Source organism: Ursus americanus, chromosome 9 (genome assembly GCF_024610735.1).
Source record: "Ursus americanus isolate L20-20 chromosome 9, mUrsAme1.1.p, whole genome shotgun sequence".
In the NCBI taxonomy this organism is placed as follows: Eukaryota; Metazoa; Chordata; class Mammalia; order Carnivora; family Ursidae; genus Ursus; species Ursus americanus.
Genome location: NC_142135.1, coordinates 19,135,466 through 19,158,413, shown reverse-complemented (window position 1 = coordinate 19,158,413; position 22,948 = coordinate 19,135,466). Strand labels below are relative to the sequence as shown.

Sequence of the window (22,948 nt, the reverse complement as noted above, 5' to 3'; positions counted from 1 at the left end):
AGAAGCTGCACGAAATATCTTGGTTTATTTTCCACATGAAAGCTCTTCAAATATTTGAAGACATTCATCATGTGCCTCTGAATCTTATTTTTCCTGGGCTTAAAACATGCTTAAACATCCCCAATTCTTTTAAATCTTCTTTGCATCAACTTGTCAACTAGAACTGCTAAGTCTTTTTTTTTTTTTTTAAGTCTATGAGTTGCTCTTAAGTCAAATCTTCTATGTCCTCATATGGTTGATTATTTTGAATCTATATAGATCTGTCTTCTGGAAAATGATAAAATATGGGTAGGAATGTATTTTTGAAAAGTTTAAAGCAGTTCACCCATGCAAATAATTGTGTCTCTCTCATTATCTGAGTCTTCAGTTTTTGCCTAACCGTTTTACCAAGTTAGTTCCACCACCTTAATATGATGGGGTAGATAAAGACTTCTTGCATTTCCTTCCTCCGTTAGCATCTACTCAAGTAGCAAGTTTATTGATTGTTATCATCCCCTTATCCTTCGTGTTCCCTCAACCCGTTGTTAACATGGAATGAGTTGGAACTTTTTGAGAGCTACCTGTGTTCTAAGTACATGATCTGCATTACCTCAATCACTGGATAAGGTAGATGTTAATTTGCACATTTTGTGTAAAGAAACCAAGTCAGAGTGGTTAAACCAGTGAGCCAAGGACCCCTAACAAATTATTGGCAGGTTGACTTCCTAAACTCCCAGTTTTCTATTTACACCACCACTTCGTGCTAACTCTTTGTTCTATTTCACACTTATTTTATGTAGTGTTGCAATGTATTTGCTTGTGATCTTTCTTTTCAATAAAATAGTGAGATCCCTGAGGGCAGGGATTATATAGTATGAAGTTTTGTATTTTCCTTAGTACCAAGTAGAGAGCTTTGGTTTCTAATACTACGAATAACACATTCTCTCAAGGCCATTTGACAGATGGCTAGCAACAATTTTGTTTAGGTTCATAGTTCTTTTTGTTTTTGTGTTTGTAAGTCAGCACTCATTGAATAGAACATTATCCAAGATTTGAATGTATATGTGTGTGTAAGTTTGTGCAAGTGTTTGCGTATATGTACGAGTGGTTTACAAGAACTTCAGAATAAATGTTTTAAGGGATTTTGATAAAACTGGCTGTACCCAGGACCTGTGCTCCTTATTAAACTGAACTATACAAATGACATTAAATAAAACAAACACAAGAAGTAGAAGAAGGGCAAATTACTCCTAACAAGGATAGTTTCAAACTACTGACTACGACATTATGGCAGTGTTTTGAGAAAACTTGTACTAAACATTATCCACTTTCCCCAAATTGGGTTTATACCTTGTGAACTTAGAACTAAGTAACCATTTTTAATATGTTTTTAAACAACAACTAAAAAATTAAGGCAGAGTTATTTGTCTTGGGCAGGATTTTGGGCAAAGTTTCAACAAATTAGGCTTTGACATTTTGGTAAATGTTAAAGTATCTCATGGCACTTTAATAGGAATTGGGATTTTTCTTGCCCCTATTTTACTGTCCAAAAATTTGGAGACTTGGCAGAAAACCTTGGGAAAACGAAAATTCCACTTCTCTCAATATGGTATTACTCATCCTAATTTAAAGTAAACAATAAAAAGGAAGATTTAAAGATAAGCTATGGCTATAATTTTTTCCATGTAAATAATACTATTTTTTAAAAAAAATTACCAAGAGTAGGGTAGAAATAGTTAATTAATTAAAATTAAATTTTATGAGATGCAGATTAACTTCCAATGTGTTATGTTATTTATTGCTTCAATACACCTGGACCCAGGAATTGTAGTATTTTGAAGAGAACAGAGAAAGGCTTTTGGGATTGTGGTTTCTCCTATATTAAAATACTATCACGTGGTATCTGATAGAAGTACCCTGATTGAAGTGTATGCCGGAAACACAAATGTGGCCTGTTTCCTTACTTCTTTTCTTTGTCTTGTTCTGGTTGAAACCTATGGTTATAGTGTTGGGGTACAAAATCTTAGAATATTTATTTGAGGTGAGAGAGTGCTTCTGCTGGTATGGTTTTTTTTGGGGGTGTAGTGGTCAGCTCTCTGGGTGACTGGCAGGTTTGTTGATCTCTTGGTTGCAATAGGGTTGAAGTCCACTCCTGTATCTTTTCAAATCCTCTGTATTCATGCCTCCTGTCTACATAACTGCTACTCACCCTCTGGATAATCCACCTAATCTTGTTCTTTTTGCCTCTGTAGAGGGAGGGTTCTATATATGCCCTAGGGTCTTTCCTCTAATTCATCAAAATTTATTCACCATTTGCCCAACTTCCTGTGTGTTGTGACAAATGGTTGGTTTACTAATCTGCAGTGAATCAACCCAAGCTAACAGGCTCAATATATATAAAATAAACACATATGTTAATCCCTTAATGTATTGTTTATTCTTGTAGGATAGGCACTCAATGTATTGCCTATTCGGTTAGGAATTTTAAGGAGTTGCCAGTATGTGAGTGTCTTAATCTAAGGAGATATTTTTTTGTGATTAGCGTTTTGTAACTATGGTAAGATGATAGAGGAATATATTTTTGGGGTCTCTAGATACAATTGAGTACCTTCTTTAATTTTTGTGATAGACTCTTAACTTGATTATTTATATGACTATCAAAGCTTACAGACCTCCCTTTTACTGGCCTTGCAACAGAGTCGCACACAAGACTGTCATTAGGTACTAAAAAAAAGTACTTGCCCCCAATTTTTTTTTGAATGATTGCTTGAAGGAAATACAATTATTTATTCCTCTGGAGACACTGTATTACTCTGGAATAACACCAGGATCTCAGAGGTTTAAGTGCTTCAGTCATATTGCTTTGAGAGTTCACAGACTTACACTTTGCTACATTCACTGAGATAACTCTTCAGTTAAAAAAGAAATTAAAGCTTATATGATGTGGCCAAAGCATAATCAGAGGAAAATTACCAGCCTGAAATAAAGAATAATATTACATTAATTAAAGATTCAACAAAAAAAATTACCAAGAATGATAAAAAGCAAATAAAACAATAAAAGCAGAAAAGCGAAAAGAAGCAATTCCTTATGATAGGTGTAGAAATAAATAAAAAAAAACGAAACATAATTTTGACTAGTAAAACAAAAAACTTGTTCTCAAAAAAACTGCAGAGTGGACAAATACATAGATTCTCCATTCTGGAGGGAGAGAAGAAGTCAGAAACACAGCACTTTAATACTGATAATAGAGCTATAACCAAGAAAGATATGTTCTAAGTTGAGAGATCACACAACTCTGTACTAATAAATTTTGTAATTAAATATAGCCCAAATAGTTAGTGGACGTACTAAAGACATTATTTGCTATTTATCTGAAATTTGCCTCAGATCCTTTGTGAAACAATAATGGAGAATGAATGAATGAATGAATGAATGAATGAATGAATGAATGTATGAAAAAATGGCCTGGGTAGAAGAAAAGTTTTGAGATGTTTTTTTTACTCTCTGTGAAAGGACTCAGAATTTCTCCTCGGTAATGGCTTATAATAGAGTTGTGGTCACCAATTTGTAGACTGGACTCATCAATTAATACCAGCCAGTCACCCTTGCTTCCTCTCTCTCTGTGCTTCTTCTTTTCCTCCCTCCCTTTTCTTCCTCTCCTACCTTTTTTCCCTTTTCATCTCTCTTTCTTTTTCTTATAGTTTTTCTTTCATTGATCTCCTCATGAAAAAGAAAACCTTGGACTTGTTTTTAAATTCACACATAAGAGAAAAAAAAGGTTATAAGAAAAGATGAAAGGATTGTGGATTTCTCAACCCAGTGAAATAGAAGCAGAATAGTGATTTCATATTAGCACAAAGCGGCTTTTCAAATTCTTTTTGATTACCAGAGGAAACGTCCCATATATCAACTACTTTGTAGGCAATAGAAGACAATAGTAGGACTTTTGACTTTATGTGAAAAATACTGGAGGAGCACATTACTGTCAAGGAAATTGTGATTGTCTGATGACAATGGTCATTTCAGGAAAACCTTTGGAATTTATCCATTTGGAAAATTCATTGTGCAATGTATGCCTTACAAAGAGTCACAGAGAACTTTCTGAAGTTATTTTCCTGAATATTTCAGATCATTCTCTCCATTTGCAGCATCTTCTCAAGAAATTTTCTTTGTCAGTTTATATTTCAGAGTGAAATATATGGTGCCCTAGGGAATGAATTGCTTCCTGACATTACTAATCCATGCTGGCTTGTTCGTCTGTCCTAGATGACTACATATACTTCATTTTCACGCTTCTCAAAACCTTCCTGTGCTCTCGATTTCCAGGACTGCTGCTGCGTCCCATGTGAAAAGCAGAGGATAAAATGAAGATTTTTCAGTGCAACATGCAATCCTGGCTGTTTCCAGCTCTGCTGGCAATTGCTTATTTTTGCACCATTGTCCAGGGTCAAGGTAACGTAAAACTTTAAGATAATCCTTAGGGTCTGGGATTCAAGCTACATTGGTTCTGATTATTTTTATTTTATTTTATTTTATTTTATTTTATTTTATTTTATTTTATTTACCCTACTAGTGTTTCATTGGTTCTACTGTATTTCTAGGCAGGGTCATATGTTGGCTTATACTCAGTTTACTGGCTGTTTATCTTGTTGAAATATGCCGCAACTTTGCTGAGGGTTAAGTCCTCACCAGTGGCTGAGCATAGTAATTTTGTGGTGGTTTGTTAAGCAACTCATTCTTCACATGCTTCTGAAGAGCCTGTGCAGATTTAATTAGGAAAAGTCAAATTTGCATGCTGCAAAGTCTGTTCCATTAATGAGGAGCTATAATGGGTGTGTGTATGTACCCCAGTCACGCCTTATCTCTTAAATAGAGTGTCTACAAAATATTCCTACCACTTCATTCCTGGTCTTTATTATTTTGTTCCTTTCTTTAAGAACTAGCACATAGTGTAAAGGTTACTAAAAGCCTGACAGAGGCCGCTGATATGCCATTGTAAGCATTTCCAATGATTTCTAGCTTTGTTTTCATTGAGCTTCGTTTTTGAAATCTACTCTCTGTATTACTGGAATCTGCATTTTTATTCTCAATTCCCACTCATTTTTATAAAATATGGTAGGATTGGTGAACTACCATTTATGGGCCAAATCTGACCCACTGCTTGTTTTTGTCATTAGAGTTTTATTGGAATGCAGATATTTGTTTACATATGTCTATGCCTGCTTTCACATTGCAAAGTCGAGTAGTTGTGACAGACACTGTCTAGCCCACAGAGCCTGAAATATTTATTATCTGGCCTTTTGCAAAAAGGCATGCTAACCTCTGAAGTAAGTGCACGACACGTGTAAGTAGGCAAAACTCCATTACTAGGTAAACACGATAAGCTTGCAGGCACAGAAATGTTGGTGCTGAAATAGTCATTCATCCATTTAGCAAGGAAATGTATGTACATGTGATAAAGAAAGTTATTGTAGGAGTATTCACGTCTGAGGCTTGGAATTTACGGTTATAGAAAAGTCAAATGTTAAGAACCACCACACCCTGCTTCCTTAAAGTGAGGCATGCTTGTTTGGAAAAGCATGGAACTTGACCCTTTGCATGTTCAAATAGTGTTAAAGCCATATTTCCAACTGCTTCATGCAACACACAGGAAACAGTTGGACAGACAAATTCTGCTTCCCCTGTTTACATTAATACAAGAAAGCTTTTGGAAGTGAGACTAGAAATCCCAGATAACTTACTATCTAAACTGTGGGATACAAGACACATATCCTTTGGAACAAAGGGCAGGCAAGTCACGAAGCCCTTCAGAGCTGCCATCTTAGTGTAACTTAATTCAGAAATGGCTATTTGTAGAGTAACTGATCATACAGAGAGCGCTTCTGGGATACTTTTGGGGATGCCATTGACCAAATTCCATTTTAAATGAATATTTATGGGGCACGCCCTGTGTGTCAGGTTCACGATACAAAATGAGTCAAATTTCACTGTTTGTCTTCGAGCAGCTTAGGAGACAGACGTGTAGGCTGATAAATCACCATACAAGTTTTGGTGGGCTTGGGGGGTGTAGTGAAAGACAAAGACGGAAAGGCATACTGAAGCCAGGCTGTGGAGGATTTTAAACAGCTCTGTTTCTTAAAGAGACTCTGAGAGCAATATTGCTGATACTCGTATTTGGGACCAAAGGGGCTTGGGGAACAGGAGTAAGTAAAGTAAGAGAGACCATCAGAAGACTATACTGGCTTCTCTGTAAAATAGCTGTTGTGGGCCTGAGCAGGTAGGAGAATAGAGAGAAGGGAATGAATCCAAGAAAAATTTCAGAGGTAGAAGGGATAGATGTTGTTTTCTGATTAGATGTGGAGGGAGTTGTGAAAGGGAAATGTCGAAGATGACTCGAAGGCTTTTTGCTTGAGAACTGAGTAGATGGGGCCTTTAATTCTGACCCCTGTGTTATTGTTGCTTTTGTATCTTTGTGTCGTGGTTGTTTGTCTACCTACGCTCATTAAAACGGTAGTTCTCTTCTTAGTGTCTGTATCTCTGATACAGAACAACGCCTCAGTATACATTTGTTGAAGAGATTAAGAATAAACAGGGCACCTGGGTGGCATAGTTAAGCGTCCGACTCTTGCTTTCAGCTCAGACCATGATCTTGGGGTCATGAGATCATGTGTCTGCTTGAGATTCTCTCCCTCTCCCTCTGCCCCTCCCCTTGCTTGTGCATGTGCAAGCTCTCTCTTTCTCTCTCCCTCTCAAATAAAGAAATCTTTTAAAAAAATTAAAGAATAAGCAATGAAGCAAGTTTAAGCTGAAGATGATGAGGTCAGTCTTAGACACATATATGGAAACTTCGAGTGCTTGTGGAACATTCAGGACAAGATGACTGGTGGGTAGTGGGTGGTCTGGAGCTTAGGTGAAAGAGATGAGGGCACGGAATATATCTGAATTGTTCTGTGCTTGGAGGTTAGCTGATAGGGACCTTTGAGGTCTCAGAGGTGAACCAAAAAGGCATGGCCCGATGGAGAGAAGTGAGGATGAAATATGGTGGATATCAACAGTTAAGAAGTTAAAGGAAGAAAAAGGATGATTGGAATTGTCAAAAAAGCAATTGTAAAGAGGGTCAGGGGAATGTAGTGGCCTAGAAGTGAAGACCAGAGAAACTTTCAAGAAGGAAGATGGTGGGCACATGGGGAGGAAATCCTAGTAAGAAAAGGCTTCAGATGTCATGAACTTCTTTGGCTTTTAGGAAAGTATGTAAGATATTTGAGAAACTGAATCTTATTTCTATCTACCATGACACCATTTATGTACTGATTTTGAGCAGAGAATAAAGAATGTGAATTGCTTTATTTGATTACTTCTCTGCTTTTACTGTATTAAAGATTTTTAAAATTTTTAAGTAGTCTCTATACCCAACGTGGAGCTCGAACTTAAAACCCCAAGGTCAAAAGTCCATTACTCTACCGACTTAGCCAGCCAGGTGCCCCTGATTGATTTTCTACTTTTAATTTTTTTCAAATTTATTTATTATTGAGTAATCTCTACACCCAACGTGGGGCTCAAACTCACAACCCCAAGATCAAGAGTCACATGCTCTCCTGACTGAGCTAGTCAGGTGCCCTTGATTTTCTACTTTTAAAGCAGACATAGTAGTGAGTTCTTGCGGCTTGGCCAATTTTGACACTAATTTGCAAAGCCACATGTGAATGTGTTTGACATTCAATACAGTACTTTACTAATGGCAGGTGTGTTGACTTGCTAGCCGACACAAATTACTCCCAAACTTTATATTCTTACAAACATTGTGGAGTCACATGTATTCACGAAATGAAAAGAAAAGGTTGTGTGGTAGGCAGAATAATGTGCTCACAAAGACGCACACATCTTAATTTCCAGAACCTGTAAATACACCATATTATATGGCAAAGGGGAACTTAAGATTGCTGATGAGCTGAAAGTTGTTAATCAGCTGTCTTTAAGACAGGTAGATTATCCTAGATTACCTAGGTGGGTCCAATTTGGACCCAGTCACAGGGGTCTTAAATATGGAAGAGGGAGGCTGAGGAACAAACATCAGAGTGAAGTCATGTAAGAAAGGCTTGGCCAGCTATTGACGGCTTTGAAGATGGAAAGGGGAGTCAAGTCAAGGAATATTGGAATCCTCTAGAAGCTGGAAAAGGCAAGAAAATGGATTGTCTCTGAGAGCCTCCAAAAGGGACTGCAACCCTACCTGCCTACACTTTGATTTAGCCCAGTGAGATCCATTTCAGGCTTCTGACCCTCAGACCTGTAAGATAATACATTTCTGTTGTTGTAAGCCACTAATACAGTCAGTATTAAAAGGCATACAGGAAATTAACTTTCCCCTCTTAAACTGCTTAAACAACAAAATATGCCACCACTTAGTCTCTCCAAGTAATTCTTGCTGAAGAACTTTCCCTCTCCAGAGAACATGAACCCACTTTGGCTCAAAAATTGCTGTTTATACCTAGATTATTCCAGCATCTTCTTTTCAAGACAAGTTGTTAAATGAACTGGAACACCGAAAACATATTGTTGTGTTGGCTGTGAGGAAAAAAATGTGTATTACATGACAGAATGGTAGGACTAAAACTTTTCAGTATTTCATAGTAAATCTGCACTGGGTTACAGCCATATTTGTTTTGGATGGTTATAAGCAGAAACCACTGAAGGTAAAGTAACTGTCATTTAAAAACCTCAAAGCATATAAAATTGGAGACTTTGCATCAGAGCTAGATATAACTTTATAAAGATCTCTGTGTTAAGAAATTTACACGTATTTTTTGTTGTTAGTAGTAGTCAACATGTTTGGACAGTTGAAAATATTTTCTTCACTGCTCTTTTCAGCATCTTTATAATGGGTCATGAAATGAAACATAGTAGGTTTTAAGCAAGATAAAAAGAACCCCCCAATATATCCCACAGTAAATTGCTCTCATATTTTAAGTTCTCCTATTTATAGAACATTGGGCAATGCATTTTTTTTTTAAGATTCATTTATTTATTTGAGAGAGAACGAGAGAGGGAGGAGCAGAGGGAGAGAAATCCTCAAACAGACTCCCCGCTGAGCGCAGAGCCTGATGCTGGGTTTAGTCCCAGGACCCTGAGATCATGACCTGAGTCAAAATTGGGAGTCAACCCTTAACCAATTGAGCCACCCAGGCGCCCCGGGACAGTGCATTTAATTGAAAAATGACTGAGATAAAAAGCCAAGGTTTTTGTTGTTTGTTTGGGTGTTTTTAGATTCCTTGGGAAAATAACCCAAATACTTCTCTGCTGCTTAAAGGTCATTTACTTAATAAATATAAGAGGTTGTTCTATTGATACTGCACCCAAAACTACATCTTGAAAGAGAACGTGTTCTCACTGCCCATACTTCTCCATCTTGATCAGTTAGAGGTTTTTGGTTGCAAATAAAAGAAACTTTTTCTGGCCAATTGAAGCATATATATATATGTATATACATATACACACTTACTGGCAGGTAACGAAGTGGCTCATATCATTAAAATAAAAGTTAAATAATAAAGCTTTGAAAAAGATGGGATCCTAGGAACACCCTGGATAATACTTCTAGGAATCAGTGACCATTTTTTTTTTAGGGCATGTCATTGCAATGAAATAATGGCCTATTTTCCTTCCTTCCACTGCTGGACACAAGTTTCAGATTCTTGGGAGAGTCTTCCAGGCCCAGTTTGAGTCATTTTCTTACCCAGGGGAATATGGCTGATAGCACAGCTGAGGCCCCATGCAGTGCAGAAGGAGCATTGTCCCAGGGAAGAAACCAGAGTGGTACTAGAAGAGGCAGACAGAAGGTGATCATGGGTAGTGAAGAACAGATCTTCATTTCAGTATTCCTGTATAAAGGGTAGTGTTTCAGGAAATTAATGAAAATATTATATTTGAAATAAGTCTTTGGGGGGCACCTGGCTGGTTCAGTCGGTTGAGCGACTGACTCTTGATTTCAGCTCAGGTCATGGTCTTGGTGTGGTGAGACCGAGCCCCAAGTTGAGCTCCACATTGGCCGTGGAGCCTGCTTAAGATTCTGTCTCTCCTTCTCCTTCTGCCTTTCCCTCTGCCCTTCCTTCCCCTCCCCACCAACACATATGCACAGACTTTCTAAAAAAAAAAAATCTTTGCATAGGTTGTCAAATGTCAAAACAGCAAGTTTTCAGTTGTTTAGTTGAAGTGAAAGAAAGGAAGAAAGGAAAAAAAGAAAGAGAAGGAGGCGGGGAAGGGAGGGAGTGAAGGATGGAAAATTAACCCTTAATAGTCACATTATGAAATAAAATTTCCCAAATGCCTACTGATAACAGTGAGGCTTCATTAAATCATGTAAACATTCATTTTCTGCCTGCAAGATTTGATTTCTGTGAGAATAATTGTAGTGAAATTCTGGGGTTTAAAAAAACTTCTCTCAAAAAAAAAACAAAAAACCCCACCCACAACAAAACAAAACAAAAACAGCCCTATACTTTCAGTAACAAGCCTAACCCTGCAGTAGAGAGGAAAATAAGGAATGGACACTCTTCTTCCTCCTCAATTCCCCTTCGTGATGAAACACACATATTCACAAATGTATTTGGCCCAATCCCACACAGGAAGCCTGGCTTCACCACGCAAGGAATGAGTTGGTTGGCTTGCTCTGGGTTCTTGGTGTGGGCTAGAAATCAAACTTTACACTTCTTTTTGTCTTCTTAAAAAGCTTAGGATTTTAACTAATCTGAATGAAATTCTGAGTCGGATTCACATCAGCATTTGTAATTATTCCTGGAAGTTAAGGTGTAGAAGCACCTCCTTTGTGCTTTTGCAAGAAGAAAAATCAGGGGTCTGGCATCAAATATACCCAACTTTTTGTTTCATGAGATAAGAGCAGTGATTTCTGCATTTATAGCATTTCTGTCAATCTTGGCTACCCTTTGCTCTGACACAAGTCCCAATGTCTTTTTTCCATACAGAGAAAAAGGAGCTAACTTGGAAGTTCGAAACTATTGACCTCATGCCTCCTTCTTTCTTAACTAGCATTTTTTCTGTTCACTCTTTTTCCCCTAAAGGCAAAAAACGAAAGGATATGGAAACTTTGTGTCTAACCAGGATTTTCTTTTATGGATTGTGGGAGTATTTTTGCTTATGTTGTCAATAGATGTAGTCTGTTGATAGAAGAGAACGGTGGTATTGCTTTTTGCCAGCAGTCGTGATGGGACTGTAGTCATATGCATCATTTGTAAATCGTTTAAAAAGCTGAACACTGATGGATTTAGTGGTTGCATTTGCTTGACACTGTGTTTCCATGAGTAGTTCAATGGAAGTCAATGCCGTTCTGGGTCTGGAGCACCATCTGTATTGTCTGGGCATGATCCGTGGCATTGGAGCATGCTCATTGTTATCCTCATCACTTTCTCCTGGGGCTTCAGACGGCTATGGCTATTGACTAAAGAAATGTGGCAGGGCTGTAAACTCAGACCACATTTAAAGAACAGTAGCCTGGTGGGGCGCCTGGGTGGCCCAGTTGGTTAAGCGTCTGCCTTCAGCTCAGGTTATGATCCTGGGGTCCTGGGATCGAGTCCAGAGTTGGGCTCCCTGTTCAGTGGTGAGTCTGCTTCTCCCTCTCCCACTGACCATCCCCCCTGCTCGTTCTCTGTCTCTCTCTATCTCTCAAAGAAATAAATAAAATCCTTAAAGAAGAGTAGCCTGGGTAGAAAATGTTGTAACGATTTCTAATGTTTAACTTAGGAATTCTGAGTGTTGTTGACTTATTTGCCCTCCTTGAGAAGTCACCACACCTGGGGTACTGACAGAATGGGTTGATCCTCTTGCAACAGTCTAGACTGCATCCTCCATCCTGTTTGTTGTACTTTTCCACTTGATGGTTCCCAGGCGTGTCAGCTGTCTTTCACCAGGACAGTCATGCAGAACTTCGTAATAAGTTTGGCCAATGATACCTACAATACCACTGGCAAGATTTAGGAGAGAAACTGCATATATTGTTTAAAATGGCTTAATTCTTATTTTAAATGTTCTTCCATAAGTAATAAGAGCTTAGCTATACGGGCACCTGGGTTGCTCAGTCAGTTAAGCGTCTGCCATCAGCTTAGGTCATGATCCCAGGGTCCTGGGATCAAGCCCCAAGTCGGACTCCCTGCTCAGCAGGGAGCTTACTTCTCCCCCTCTCTCTGCCTGCTGCTCCCCCTGCTTGTGCTCTCTCTCTCTCTCTGTCAAATAAATGAATAAAAAATATATAAAAAAAGAGCCTACCTATAAATAGGTTATTCTCACCAAGTTCTAGACTAAGCAAAATAGTAATAGTTTTCCTGTTCATCCAATGTTAAGTTCCTCTTCCTCTTGAATTTCAAAATAGTTATTCTTATGATAAACCATCTTTTCCCATAATGAGAGAAATGTCAACTCTTTCTTCCATTCATGTCAAATTGAGAATGGGGAGCTAATTTTTTGGTTTTTTTTTTTGGCGTGACTAGCATTCTCTACTAAAAGGTAGCAAAGGGCAACAGAAAGAGAATACCTACTCTTAAGATTGTGATCTTCACTGCTTATCGATTTTGAATGAGTGGATAGTTTGTAAAGGAGTTAAGTTACTCATTCATCTATCTCAAGGAAGGGTACCTTTTTAATATGGCTTTTCTGCCGAAGAAACAGAGCATTTCACTTGGGGTCACGGATTGTCATTCACTAGTATGTGAACTTGGACAAGTCACTAGCTTCTCTTTGGTTCCCTTAAATATAAAATCAGGATGGCACTGTATTTTTGTAAGAATTAAATGAGCTTTTGAGATCACCCCTTAGATGGAGTAAAGGCAAGAGGAGCAAACATTTACAGACCACTTTTTCTAAAAATCACGTTTTGGAAAAAATAATCACTCAAGTTTCTTTATCTGATAAGTGACAGGACTGAAATCAAATTAATGCCCAAACCCCATATTGTGTTACATACCTATTAAGGAGAATGTTTGTTTCCTCCCCCTCTTTCTGTTTCCTAAAGTGAGAAAGAAAGGCAGGGATAAGGGTGGGTAGTAAATGCTAGCTTTTCTGCTACATGTAAGCTTTGCATTTTTGACAAACTAATTTCAGTAATTAAAATCTTCTTAAAGTATTTCTTTTGAAATTCTGGAACACTGATGTAGGTTTCCAAAAACATGTTTTTGAAATGAAAAAACATGAAATTTGAATGACATAGACAAGAAGTAATATAGACCTCCCCATTTTTGGACTATCAGAAAATATTAAAGGTACTGGCATGACTTATGACCATATGCTGTGTATCTTTCTGAAAGATATAAATCAGCTACACTTCAAGAATGGATCATACTTTATAAAACATAATTATCTTTTATTTGGTCCTTTTTATTTTGGTCCTTTATAATCTCTTTCTCAAATGTTTTTAAATGAAGATCTTATTACTATAATACATCCATAATAGCCTTCTTTAATGACCTTATCATTAAAAATATTGGATTACTAAAGTGAAAAAACCCTAAAGGCACAAAACAGGTCCTAGTAGAGTAGATTATAAAAGCTTACATGTTCCAAGTTGGAAAAAAATCATCCTTGTAACATAATGAACACATTTTACAAGATTGGCTTCAATTTAAACTCAACTAGAGTTTTAAATTTTAACTCTAAGTCATAGGTCTTTGTCACAAGGTCAGTACTATTTGATAAATGCTTATCTCTTGAGTAAGAAACAGATGCTCTTGGGTTTGTATCACTGTGCAAACTGATTAATTCATTAATGGGGTTATAGAAAGAGCATATGTTGAGACTGATGATGTCATGTGTTTTTGTTTCATGACGTTGATGCTTCAGTTTAATGGCAGCTTAAATGTTTCAACATTTAAACAATGTTTGTCTCCTTTGCAGTGGCTCCACCCACACGGTTAAGATATAATGTATTATCTCATGACAGTATACAGATTTCATGGAAGGCTCCACGGGGGAAATTTGGTGGATACAAACTTCTCGTGACTCCAGCTTCAGGTAAAAACAGTTGATTGTATTTTCTAGAGTATTAGCAACTTTCTACACATAGATAACTAAATATGTGAAGTTTTGAGTGTTGCTTTAAAATCATTTGAAAGTTTGTTTGTTTTTTTAAATTTAATATTTGGACTTGAAATCTTACCCTCTAATCAAGGAAATAATGTTCCTAAAGTCTAAAGAGTCACTCTTGTGCTCACCATAATTCTCCTCAGGAGAAATTTCCAGACTATTAAAATCTTCACTACCTCTGTTTCAACATAGTATGAATACTTTTTGTCTGTTGACACTTAAGAAGAATACAGAACAGCTGGAAGGCCAATGCTTGTGATCAGCTGAGTAAATTATGATTTATTAGCTTGATAGTATATTATTCAGCAATTATATATTAAAATGATAAAATTAAGTAGACATTGTGAAAATAAGCAATAAAACAAGAAAAGTAAAAGTTGGATTTAGTGATCATGAAGATAAAGTAGTTACGCAAAATTCTTTAAATTAAATTTTGGTTGAGGGGCGCCTGGGTGGCGCAGTCGTTAAGTGTCTGCCTTCGGCTCAGGGCGTGATCCCGGCATTCTGGGATCGAGCCCCACATCAGGCTCCTCTGCTAGGAGCCTGCTTCTTCCTCTCCCACTCCCCCCTGCTTGTGTTCCTCTCGCTGGTTGTCTCTTTCTCTGTCAAATAAATAAAATCTTTTAAAAAAATTAAATTTTGGTTGAATTTTTTTCTTTCTTCTATTTTATATTTTTATTATACAAATATGATCAATAAAACAATACAAAGCATTGAGAGGAATTGCCACTTTACACAGGGTCATGGAGACAAAGAGAGGGTCAGCAACATGAACTGCTTGAGCTCCACACCTGGTTCTGTGGTGTATAAGAAATGTCATTTGGGCGAGTTATATAACCTCTCCATTCTCCAGTTTCTTCTTATGTCAAATGCACAAACAGCACTAGTCCCCACCTCATGGAGTTGTAAGGCTTGGAACTCAAAATGTGATCTGAGAATCAGCACAAGTATTAGCTGAGAGCAAATGCAGAATATTGGTCCCCATCTCCCACCTGCTGAATCAGCATCTGATCTTTACAAAGATCCCCAGATGACTCCTATGCATGTTAAATTTGGGAAGCACTTCTTGTGAGGACTAAATGAATTTATAAAGGTAAAGCACTTAGAACAGTGACTGCCAGATAGTCAGGGCTTAATAATATTACCCGTGATTGATATAAAGATGATTTGAGTATGTCTCTCAGATCTCATTTCCTTTCCTAGGATCTATTTTCACATAGTCTGTAAGAAATATTTAATAATAGCATATTTGTATAACACACATATATATATTTATATACTTATAATATTTTTTCTCTTTATTGGTGATAAAGATGGTTATATGGACCTGGGCTCCTTGCTGTTGAAGTCCTTTTCCCAACTCATTTAGTAAGACTGACAGATGCCCCGTTGTTTATAATTGTGGACATCTTACCCAGTGGTAGATTTAAAATCTCAAACAAAGCAAGCAGCTGAAACACCTGGCTTCTTGCTTGGCCATGGAAAAGGAAACTTCTAGAAGATTATTAACAGATATTACCAACAGACTCCTTAGAATGGTTCAGTGATACTGATGCCAACTTTACTCATGTTGGCTCACAGAAATGATGCTCTTGCAGAAAGCAATATTTCGTTCTCAAGCCTGGTTCAGAATTTTCTTTTTGAAATGTGGCCCAATTTTGAAATAACTTTGACTTCTGAAAATGCAGTTTGTGTTCTGAAATAAGCCATCATGGGAAAACTCTTTCAAGTTTAAGAGATTCCTAGGGAGAGAGTTAAGATGGCAGAGTAGTAGGGGGACCCTGAACTTACCTCATCCCTTGAACACAGCTAGATCAAAAAGCAAATCATTTTGAACAACCAGGAAATCAATCTGAGGATTAAGAAAACAATCTACACAATTAGAGGGAGAGAACATGACAGATGTGAGTTCAGAGATGTGAATTGGGGGGAGAGAAAAGCTGTGGTGCCACGGAGGGAAGGAAGCCCTTTTTGCAGAGAGAAGACAGAGAGAGAGGGAGAGAGTGGAGGCTGGAGCTGTTTTTACAAAACCCAAAAGGTCAACACCAAGAAATATCATAGTGAAACTTGCAAAATACAAAGATAAAGAGAGAATTCTGAAAACAGTGAGGGACAAAAGTCCTTAACCTATAAGGGTAAACAAAGGTTAGCAGCAGATCTGTCCACAGAAACTTGGCAGGCCAGAAGAGAGTGACATGATATATTCAATGTGCTGAATGGGAAAAAAAAATGCAGCCAAGAATACTATATCCAGCAAGGCTGTCATTCAGAATAGAAGGAGAGATAAAAAGTTTCCAAGACAAGCAAAAACTAAAGGAGTTCAGAACACCAAACCAACTCTGCAAGAAATATTAAAGGGGACCCTTTGAGCGGGAAAGAGAAACCAAAAGCAACAAAGACTAGAAAAGAACAGAGATAATCTACAGGAATGGCAATTTCACAGGTAATACCATGGCACCAAATTCATTTCTATCAATAATTACTCTGAGTATAAATGGACTAAAAGCCCCAATCAAAAGACACAGGGTATGAGAATGGATAAAAAAACAAAACCCATCGATATGCTGCTTATCCAAGACTTATAGACCCAAAAACACAGATTGAAAGTGTGAGGGGATGGAGAACAATTTATCACGCTAACGGACATCGAAAGAAAGAGTAGCCATCCTTATATCAGGCAAACTAGATTTTAAACCAAAGACTGTATTAAGAGATGAAGAAGGGCACTGTATCATAATAAAGGGGTCTATCCAACAAGAAGATCTAACAATTGCAAATACTTATGCCCCCAACTTGGAGCAGCCAAATATTAAATCAATTAATAACAAACTTAAAGAGACTCATTGATAATAATGCAATAATAGTAGGGGACCTTAATACCCCACTCACAGCAATGGACAGACCACCTAAGCAGAAGATCAACAAGGAAACAATGGCTTCGAATGACACCCTGGAGCAGATGAACTTAACAGATATATTCAGAGCATTTCATCCTAAAGCAGCAGAATACACATTCTTCACACGTGCACATGGCACATTCTCCAGAATAGATAATATACTGGGTCACAAACTGGGCCTCAACTCGTACAAAAAGATGGAGATCATACCATGCATATTTTCAGATCACAATGCTATTAAACTTGAAGTCAACCATAAGAAAAAATTTGGAAAGATCACAAATGGAGGTTAAAGAGCATCCTACTACAGAATGAATGGGTTAACCAGAAAATTAAAGAAGAAATTAAAAAATACATGGTAGCAAATGAAAATGAAAATACAACAGTCCAAACCTTTGGGATGCAGCAAAGGCAGTCATAGAGGGCAGTATATAGCAATACAGGCCTTCCGCAAGAAGCAAGAAAAGTCTCAAATATACAATGTTACTTTATACCTAAAGAAGCTGGAAAAAGAACAGCAAGTAAAGCCTAAAACCAGCAGAAGAAGAGCAATAATAAAGATTAGAGCAGAAATGAATGATATAGAAAATTTAAAAACCCAGTAAAACAGATTAACACAATGAGCAGCTGAATCTTTGAAAGAATTAACAATTTTGATAAGCTCCTAGCCAGACTTATCAAAAAGAAAAGAGGAAGGACCCAAATAAATAAAATCATGAATGAAAGAGAAGAGATGACAACCAACACCACAGAAATACAAACAATTATAAGACTATTATGAGCAATTATCTGCCAACAAATTGGGCAATCTGGAAGAAATAGATAAATTCCTAGAAACATATAAACTACCAAAACTGAAACAGAAAGAAATAGAAAATTTCAACAGACCCATAACCAGCAAAGAAATTGAATCAGGAATCAAAAATCTCCCAACAAATGAGTCCAGGGCCAGATAGCTTCCCAGGGGAATTCTACCATTTAAAGAAGTAATACCTATTCTTCTGAAACTGTTCCAAAAAATAGAAATGGAAGGAAAATTTCCAAATTCATTCTATGGAGCCATCATTATTTTGACTCCACAACCAAAGGCCCCACCAAAAGGGAGAATTACAGAACAATATCCCTGATGAACATGGATGTAAAAATTCTCAGCAAGATACTAGCTAATCAAATCCAGCAGTACATTAAAAGGATTATTCACCACGATCAAGTGGGATTTATTCCTGGACTGCAAGAGTGGCTCAGTATCTGCAAATCAATCAATGTGATACACCACATTAATAAAAGAACAAGAACCGTATGATCTTCTCAATAGATGCAGAAAAAGCATTTGACAAAATACAGCATCCTTTCTTGATAAAAACCCTCAAGAAAGTAGGGATAGAAGGAACATACCTCAATATCAAAAAGGCTATATATGAAAGACCCACAGCGAATATCATCTTCAATGGGGAAGAACTGAGAGCTTTTCCTGTAAGGTAAGGAACACGACAGGGATGTCCACTCTCACCACTGTTGTTCAACATATTACCGGAAGTCCTAACCTCAGCAATCAGACAACAAAAAGAAATAAAAGACATCCAGATTGGCAAGGAATAAGTCAAACTTTCATTCTTCACAGACAACATGGTGCTCAATCGAGAAAACCCATAAGTCTCCACCAAAAAATTGCTTCAACTGATACATGAATTCAGCAGTCACAGGATATAAAATCAATGTACAGAAATCTGTTGCATTTCTATACACCAATAATGAAGCAGCAGAAAGAGAAATCAAGGAATTGATCCCATTTACAAGTGCACCAAAAACCATAAGATACCTTGGAATAAACCTAACCAAAGAGTTAAAAGATTTGTATTGAAAACTATAGAACACTTATGAAAGAAATTGAAGAAGACACAAAGAAATGGAAAATCATCTCTTGCTTATGGATTGGAAGAACAAATATTGTTAAAATGTCTATACTACCCAAAGCAGTCTACACATTGCAATCCCTATCAAAATAACATCAGCATTTTTCACAGAGCTAGAACAAACAATTCTAAAATTTGTATGGAACCAGAAAAGACCCCAAATAGCCAAAGGAATGTTGAAAAAGAAAACCAAAGCTGGGGGTATCACAATTCCAGACTTCAAGCTATATTACAAAGATGTAATCATCAAGACAGTATGGTACTGGCACAAAAACAGACACATAGTTCAATGGAACAAAATAGAAAACCCAGAAATGGACCCACTACTCTATGGTCAACTAATCTTTGACAAAGCAGGAAAGAACATGCAGTGGAAAAAAGACAGTCTCTTCAACAAATGGTGTTGGGAAAACTAGACAGCGACATGCAGAAGAATGAAACTAGACCACTTTCTTACACCATACAGAAAAATAAATTTAAAATGGATGAAAGACCTAAATGTGAGATAGGAAACCATCAAAATCCTAGAGGAGAACACAGGCAGCAACCTCTTTGACCTCGGCTGCAGCAACTTCTTGCTAGATACGCAGACACATCTTCAGAGGCAAGGGAAACAAAAGCAAAAATGAACTGGGACTTCATCAAGATAAAAAGCCTCTACACAGTGAATGAAACAATCAACAAAACTAAAAGGCAAACTAAGGAATGGGAGAAGATATTTGCAAATTACATATCAGATAGAGGACTAGTATCCAAAATCTAAATAACTTATCAAACTCAACAGGCAAAAAATGAATAAACCAGTCAAGAAATGGGCAGAAGACATTAACAGACATTTCTCCAAAGAAGACATACAGATGGCCAACGAACACATGAAAAAATGTTCAACATTACTCCGCATCAAGGAAATACCCCACAATGAGATACCCCCTCATACCTATCAGAATGGCTAAAATTAAGTACTCAGGAAATAACATGTTGGCAAAGATGCAGAGAAAAGGGAACCCTCTTACACTGTTGGTGGGAATGAAAACTGATGGGAATGAAAAGCAGACACTCTGGAAAACAGTATGGAGGTTCCTCAAAAAGTTAAAAATAGAAATACCCTATGGCCCATCAATTGCACGATGAGGTGTTTATTCAAAGACTGATTCGAACCAAATCTCAGCCAGACCCTTCAATCCCCCCTGCTGTAGCACACCCACGAAGCAAACCTCCAACTCTTACTTAAACACCTCCAGAGACAAAATAAAAATTGAGAGTGAAAGCAAATTATTTCTTCATGAATACTGGTTATAATTTTTTTCCAGTGACCCAGTGTCCTTACTACAGTGACCCAAACCAATAAGACAGTGTTGACACTCTGTTATCTACTTGATCGAGCATAAAATAAGTAGAGTAAATAAAAAGAGCAATAAATGCATCCAGACACAAAATGTAGACATTTTAGCCCATGTTTCAAATACAGTTTATACCATTCTTTCCCAAAGCGAGGTCCATGGTAATCTGCAAGATGCTAATAGCTGTTATACAACCAAATGGTTTAATGGTCAAAGAAATTTAAGAAGTCCTATTTTAAAGAGTTTAAAGCTTTTTTATTGCAGAATTCTCAAAACCTTTAGTAAAATTATACACCTATGCCTCTCAGAGAGAGATTCTAATACTGAGTATTCGAAGAAACTTTTTTTTTAAGCGAAACTCACGTTAAGAAAGATTATTTGGTGCACTTTGTAGTAGATAAGTTTTAAATAATAGACGTTTGCGAAACCAGGTTTAACATCTTGGACATAAATGCTTTTGTCAAGAAAGAGGCTCAGTTCTGCCTTCTAGTAGCAGGCAGCACGGATGATAGCAGCATCAAATTTCAGACACAACATCATTAATTTTATGAAAATATGATTAAAATATATTGTAATCTTAGTTATGTTTAATTCATTCAGCAAATTTCAGATCCTTTTCGCTGTTAGTGTGAGTGGGGGCGGAAGTTTTAAATTTCTCTTCTCAGACTTAGTAACTGCTGCCAGAAATTAGAAAAGAAAAGCATATTTGGAATTTTGCGTAAAAGTTGAGTATTTAATCAACAGCATTTCCAGGAAAGCCTTAGATGTCAGTCTAATTTGATGGAGAGATAATGGAGGTTTGAAATCTTTTCAGGAACCAAGCTAACTTTTAAGTAGTGGGGCAATGATTCATTCCGCCAATATCCTGAGCCAGTTATGCTCAGATTTAAGATAATTAAATTGCTAATGCTTTAGGGATGTTTTGACTCAGTTTAGAGAGACCAAAGCAGCATAGATTCCAGCATAGATAATGGCATTCAGTTTGCCTGTATCTTTCCCTTCACTTTTAAGTGGAATTCTTTTCCTGAACACTGCGTCTGTTGTTGAGGGCTTACTGTCTTCTAATCCTGTACTATGGCTTTCCTTAGTGTATAAAAGCAATAATGCATTATGATGAAAGATTTTTGTGGATGTGTTTTGTCTAAATGAGACAAGTTATCTAATGCAAAGAGTACAACTAAGAATGAGAAAGAACAATATATTAAAATTAAGTACTATGTGCATGTGCACCATTATATATATTTTTAAATGTTTTCACCTTTTAAAATCTTGATTGCTGATTAATAAATTTTCTTAATGTATCCAGTTAACCTGTTTCTTAGTACTGATTTATCTTTTTGTTTTATTATAGGTGGCAAAACCAATCAGTTGAATCTCCAGAACACTGCAACTAAAGCAATTATTCAAGGTCTTATGCCAGACCAGAATTACACAGTTCAAATTATTGCATACAATAAAGACAAAGAAAGCAAACCAGTCCAAGGTCAATTCAGAAGTACGTATTTACAGTCCTTAAAGTGCTACCATGGGACTCTGTTCCAGCTCTGAGTTTGAGTCTGTGGTAAATATAATAGGTTAAAATTGGATTGTTTAAATGAAGACATCTTGAAAGATATTTAGTGAAATCTTCCATGAGTTCCTTCCATCACTAATACATTTCTGCCCCTCCCTTATCCTGTTTCACTGCATGCCTACTTAAATCCTCTAAGTTTTACTTTTTAAATGCTCTCCTTCACACTGTCCTCGGAACCTTAACCAGACATCTCGTCTACCTGGTACCTAATAGGTGCTCAGTGAATACTTACCAAGTGACTCAGGGGCCTACACCTGCGCCATAGTAGCCCTAGCCTCTACCTAAACAATCTATACAACAAGGAATTTAATTCTTTCTTATAATTAATAGTTGACTTTTATTGTTGGCCTGTTATGTGCCAGGTCCCATGACAAACAGCTCTGTGAACATGGTACGTATTAGGGAGAGAGATACATTCAGGGCTCTGTGAAGGGAGGCGCTCTCTCTGTCCCAATAATGGGCTGGGATAAGAATGGATGGGGGATGGCTTCATATTTGAACCAATTCTCAAATAGTAAATTGGGCAGACAGGGAAAGGCAGGGCATGCAGAGATATTCTAAGAAGGGAAGAATAGCCCAATCCGTGTCATTAGAAAGCCTTTCCTTATATTGAGTTTAAAAGTTGTTCTTGCGGGTTGTGATTCTTCTGCCTTTCAGGAGATAGATATTCATTCATTCATTTATTCTTTTTTTCCCATTTAACAACTACATATTGCATGGCTACTAAGTGTCGGCCTTATTTTAGGCACTGGGCACATGATAGATCACTGCCCCTGTGGACCTTATATTCTCATGAGCAGAAACCCCAGCAACTCCCTCTTCCTGGGAGTGGCCATTCATATGTGGACAGCAAAGTTTTGTGTATTGTGAGTGCAAACAGAAGAGGCCTGTCCTGGTTAACTTCCTGTGTTACTTCATTGTGAATATAGACTCTTTAAAAATTCCAATTTATTAAAGGATAATTTTAAACATATTACAAAAAATCAGCAGGATAATGTAATAAACCCCTAAGTATCCATCAGTCACCCAACAATTAGCCATTCATGGCCAGTCTTGTTTTATATACTATCCCCCTACCACCACCACTTTGCCCTAATTTTGAAGCAAATTCTGGACATCATTTCAAATAACAATAGTTTTTCAAATCCTACCATTAGATTA

The 22,948-nt window shown here is 37.2% G+C and overlaps 1 protein-coding gene across 5 annotated transcripts in view; it reads left to right on the top strand.

Annotated features, from left to right (window-relative positions):
- Positions 1–22,948, top strand: part of COL14A1 (collagen type XIV alpha 1 chain) — a 245,740-nt gene that overhangs the window by 49,076 nt on the left and 173,716 nt on the right. For 4 of the 5 annotated variants that reach the window (XM_045805730.2, XM_045805731.2, XM_045805732.2 and 1 more), the window contains 3 exons: positions 4,309–4,434; positions 13,876–13,992; positions 21,566–21,709. In XM_045805730.2, the coding sequence (XP_045661686.2) occupies positions 4,347–4,434; positions 13,876–13,992; positions 21,566–21,709 (349 nt within the window). In that variant the 5' untranslated portion in view covers positions 4,309–4,346. Of the gene's footprint in view, positions 1–4,308; positions 4,435–13,875; positions 13,993–21,565; positions 21,710–22,948 lie in introns of those variants that run through there. The other variant, XM_045805733.2, reaches the window with a different exon arrangement.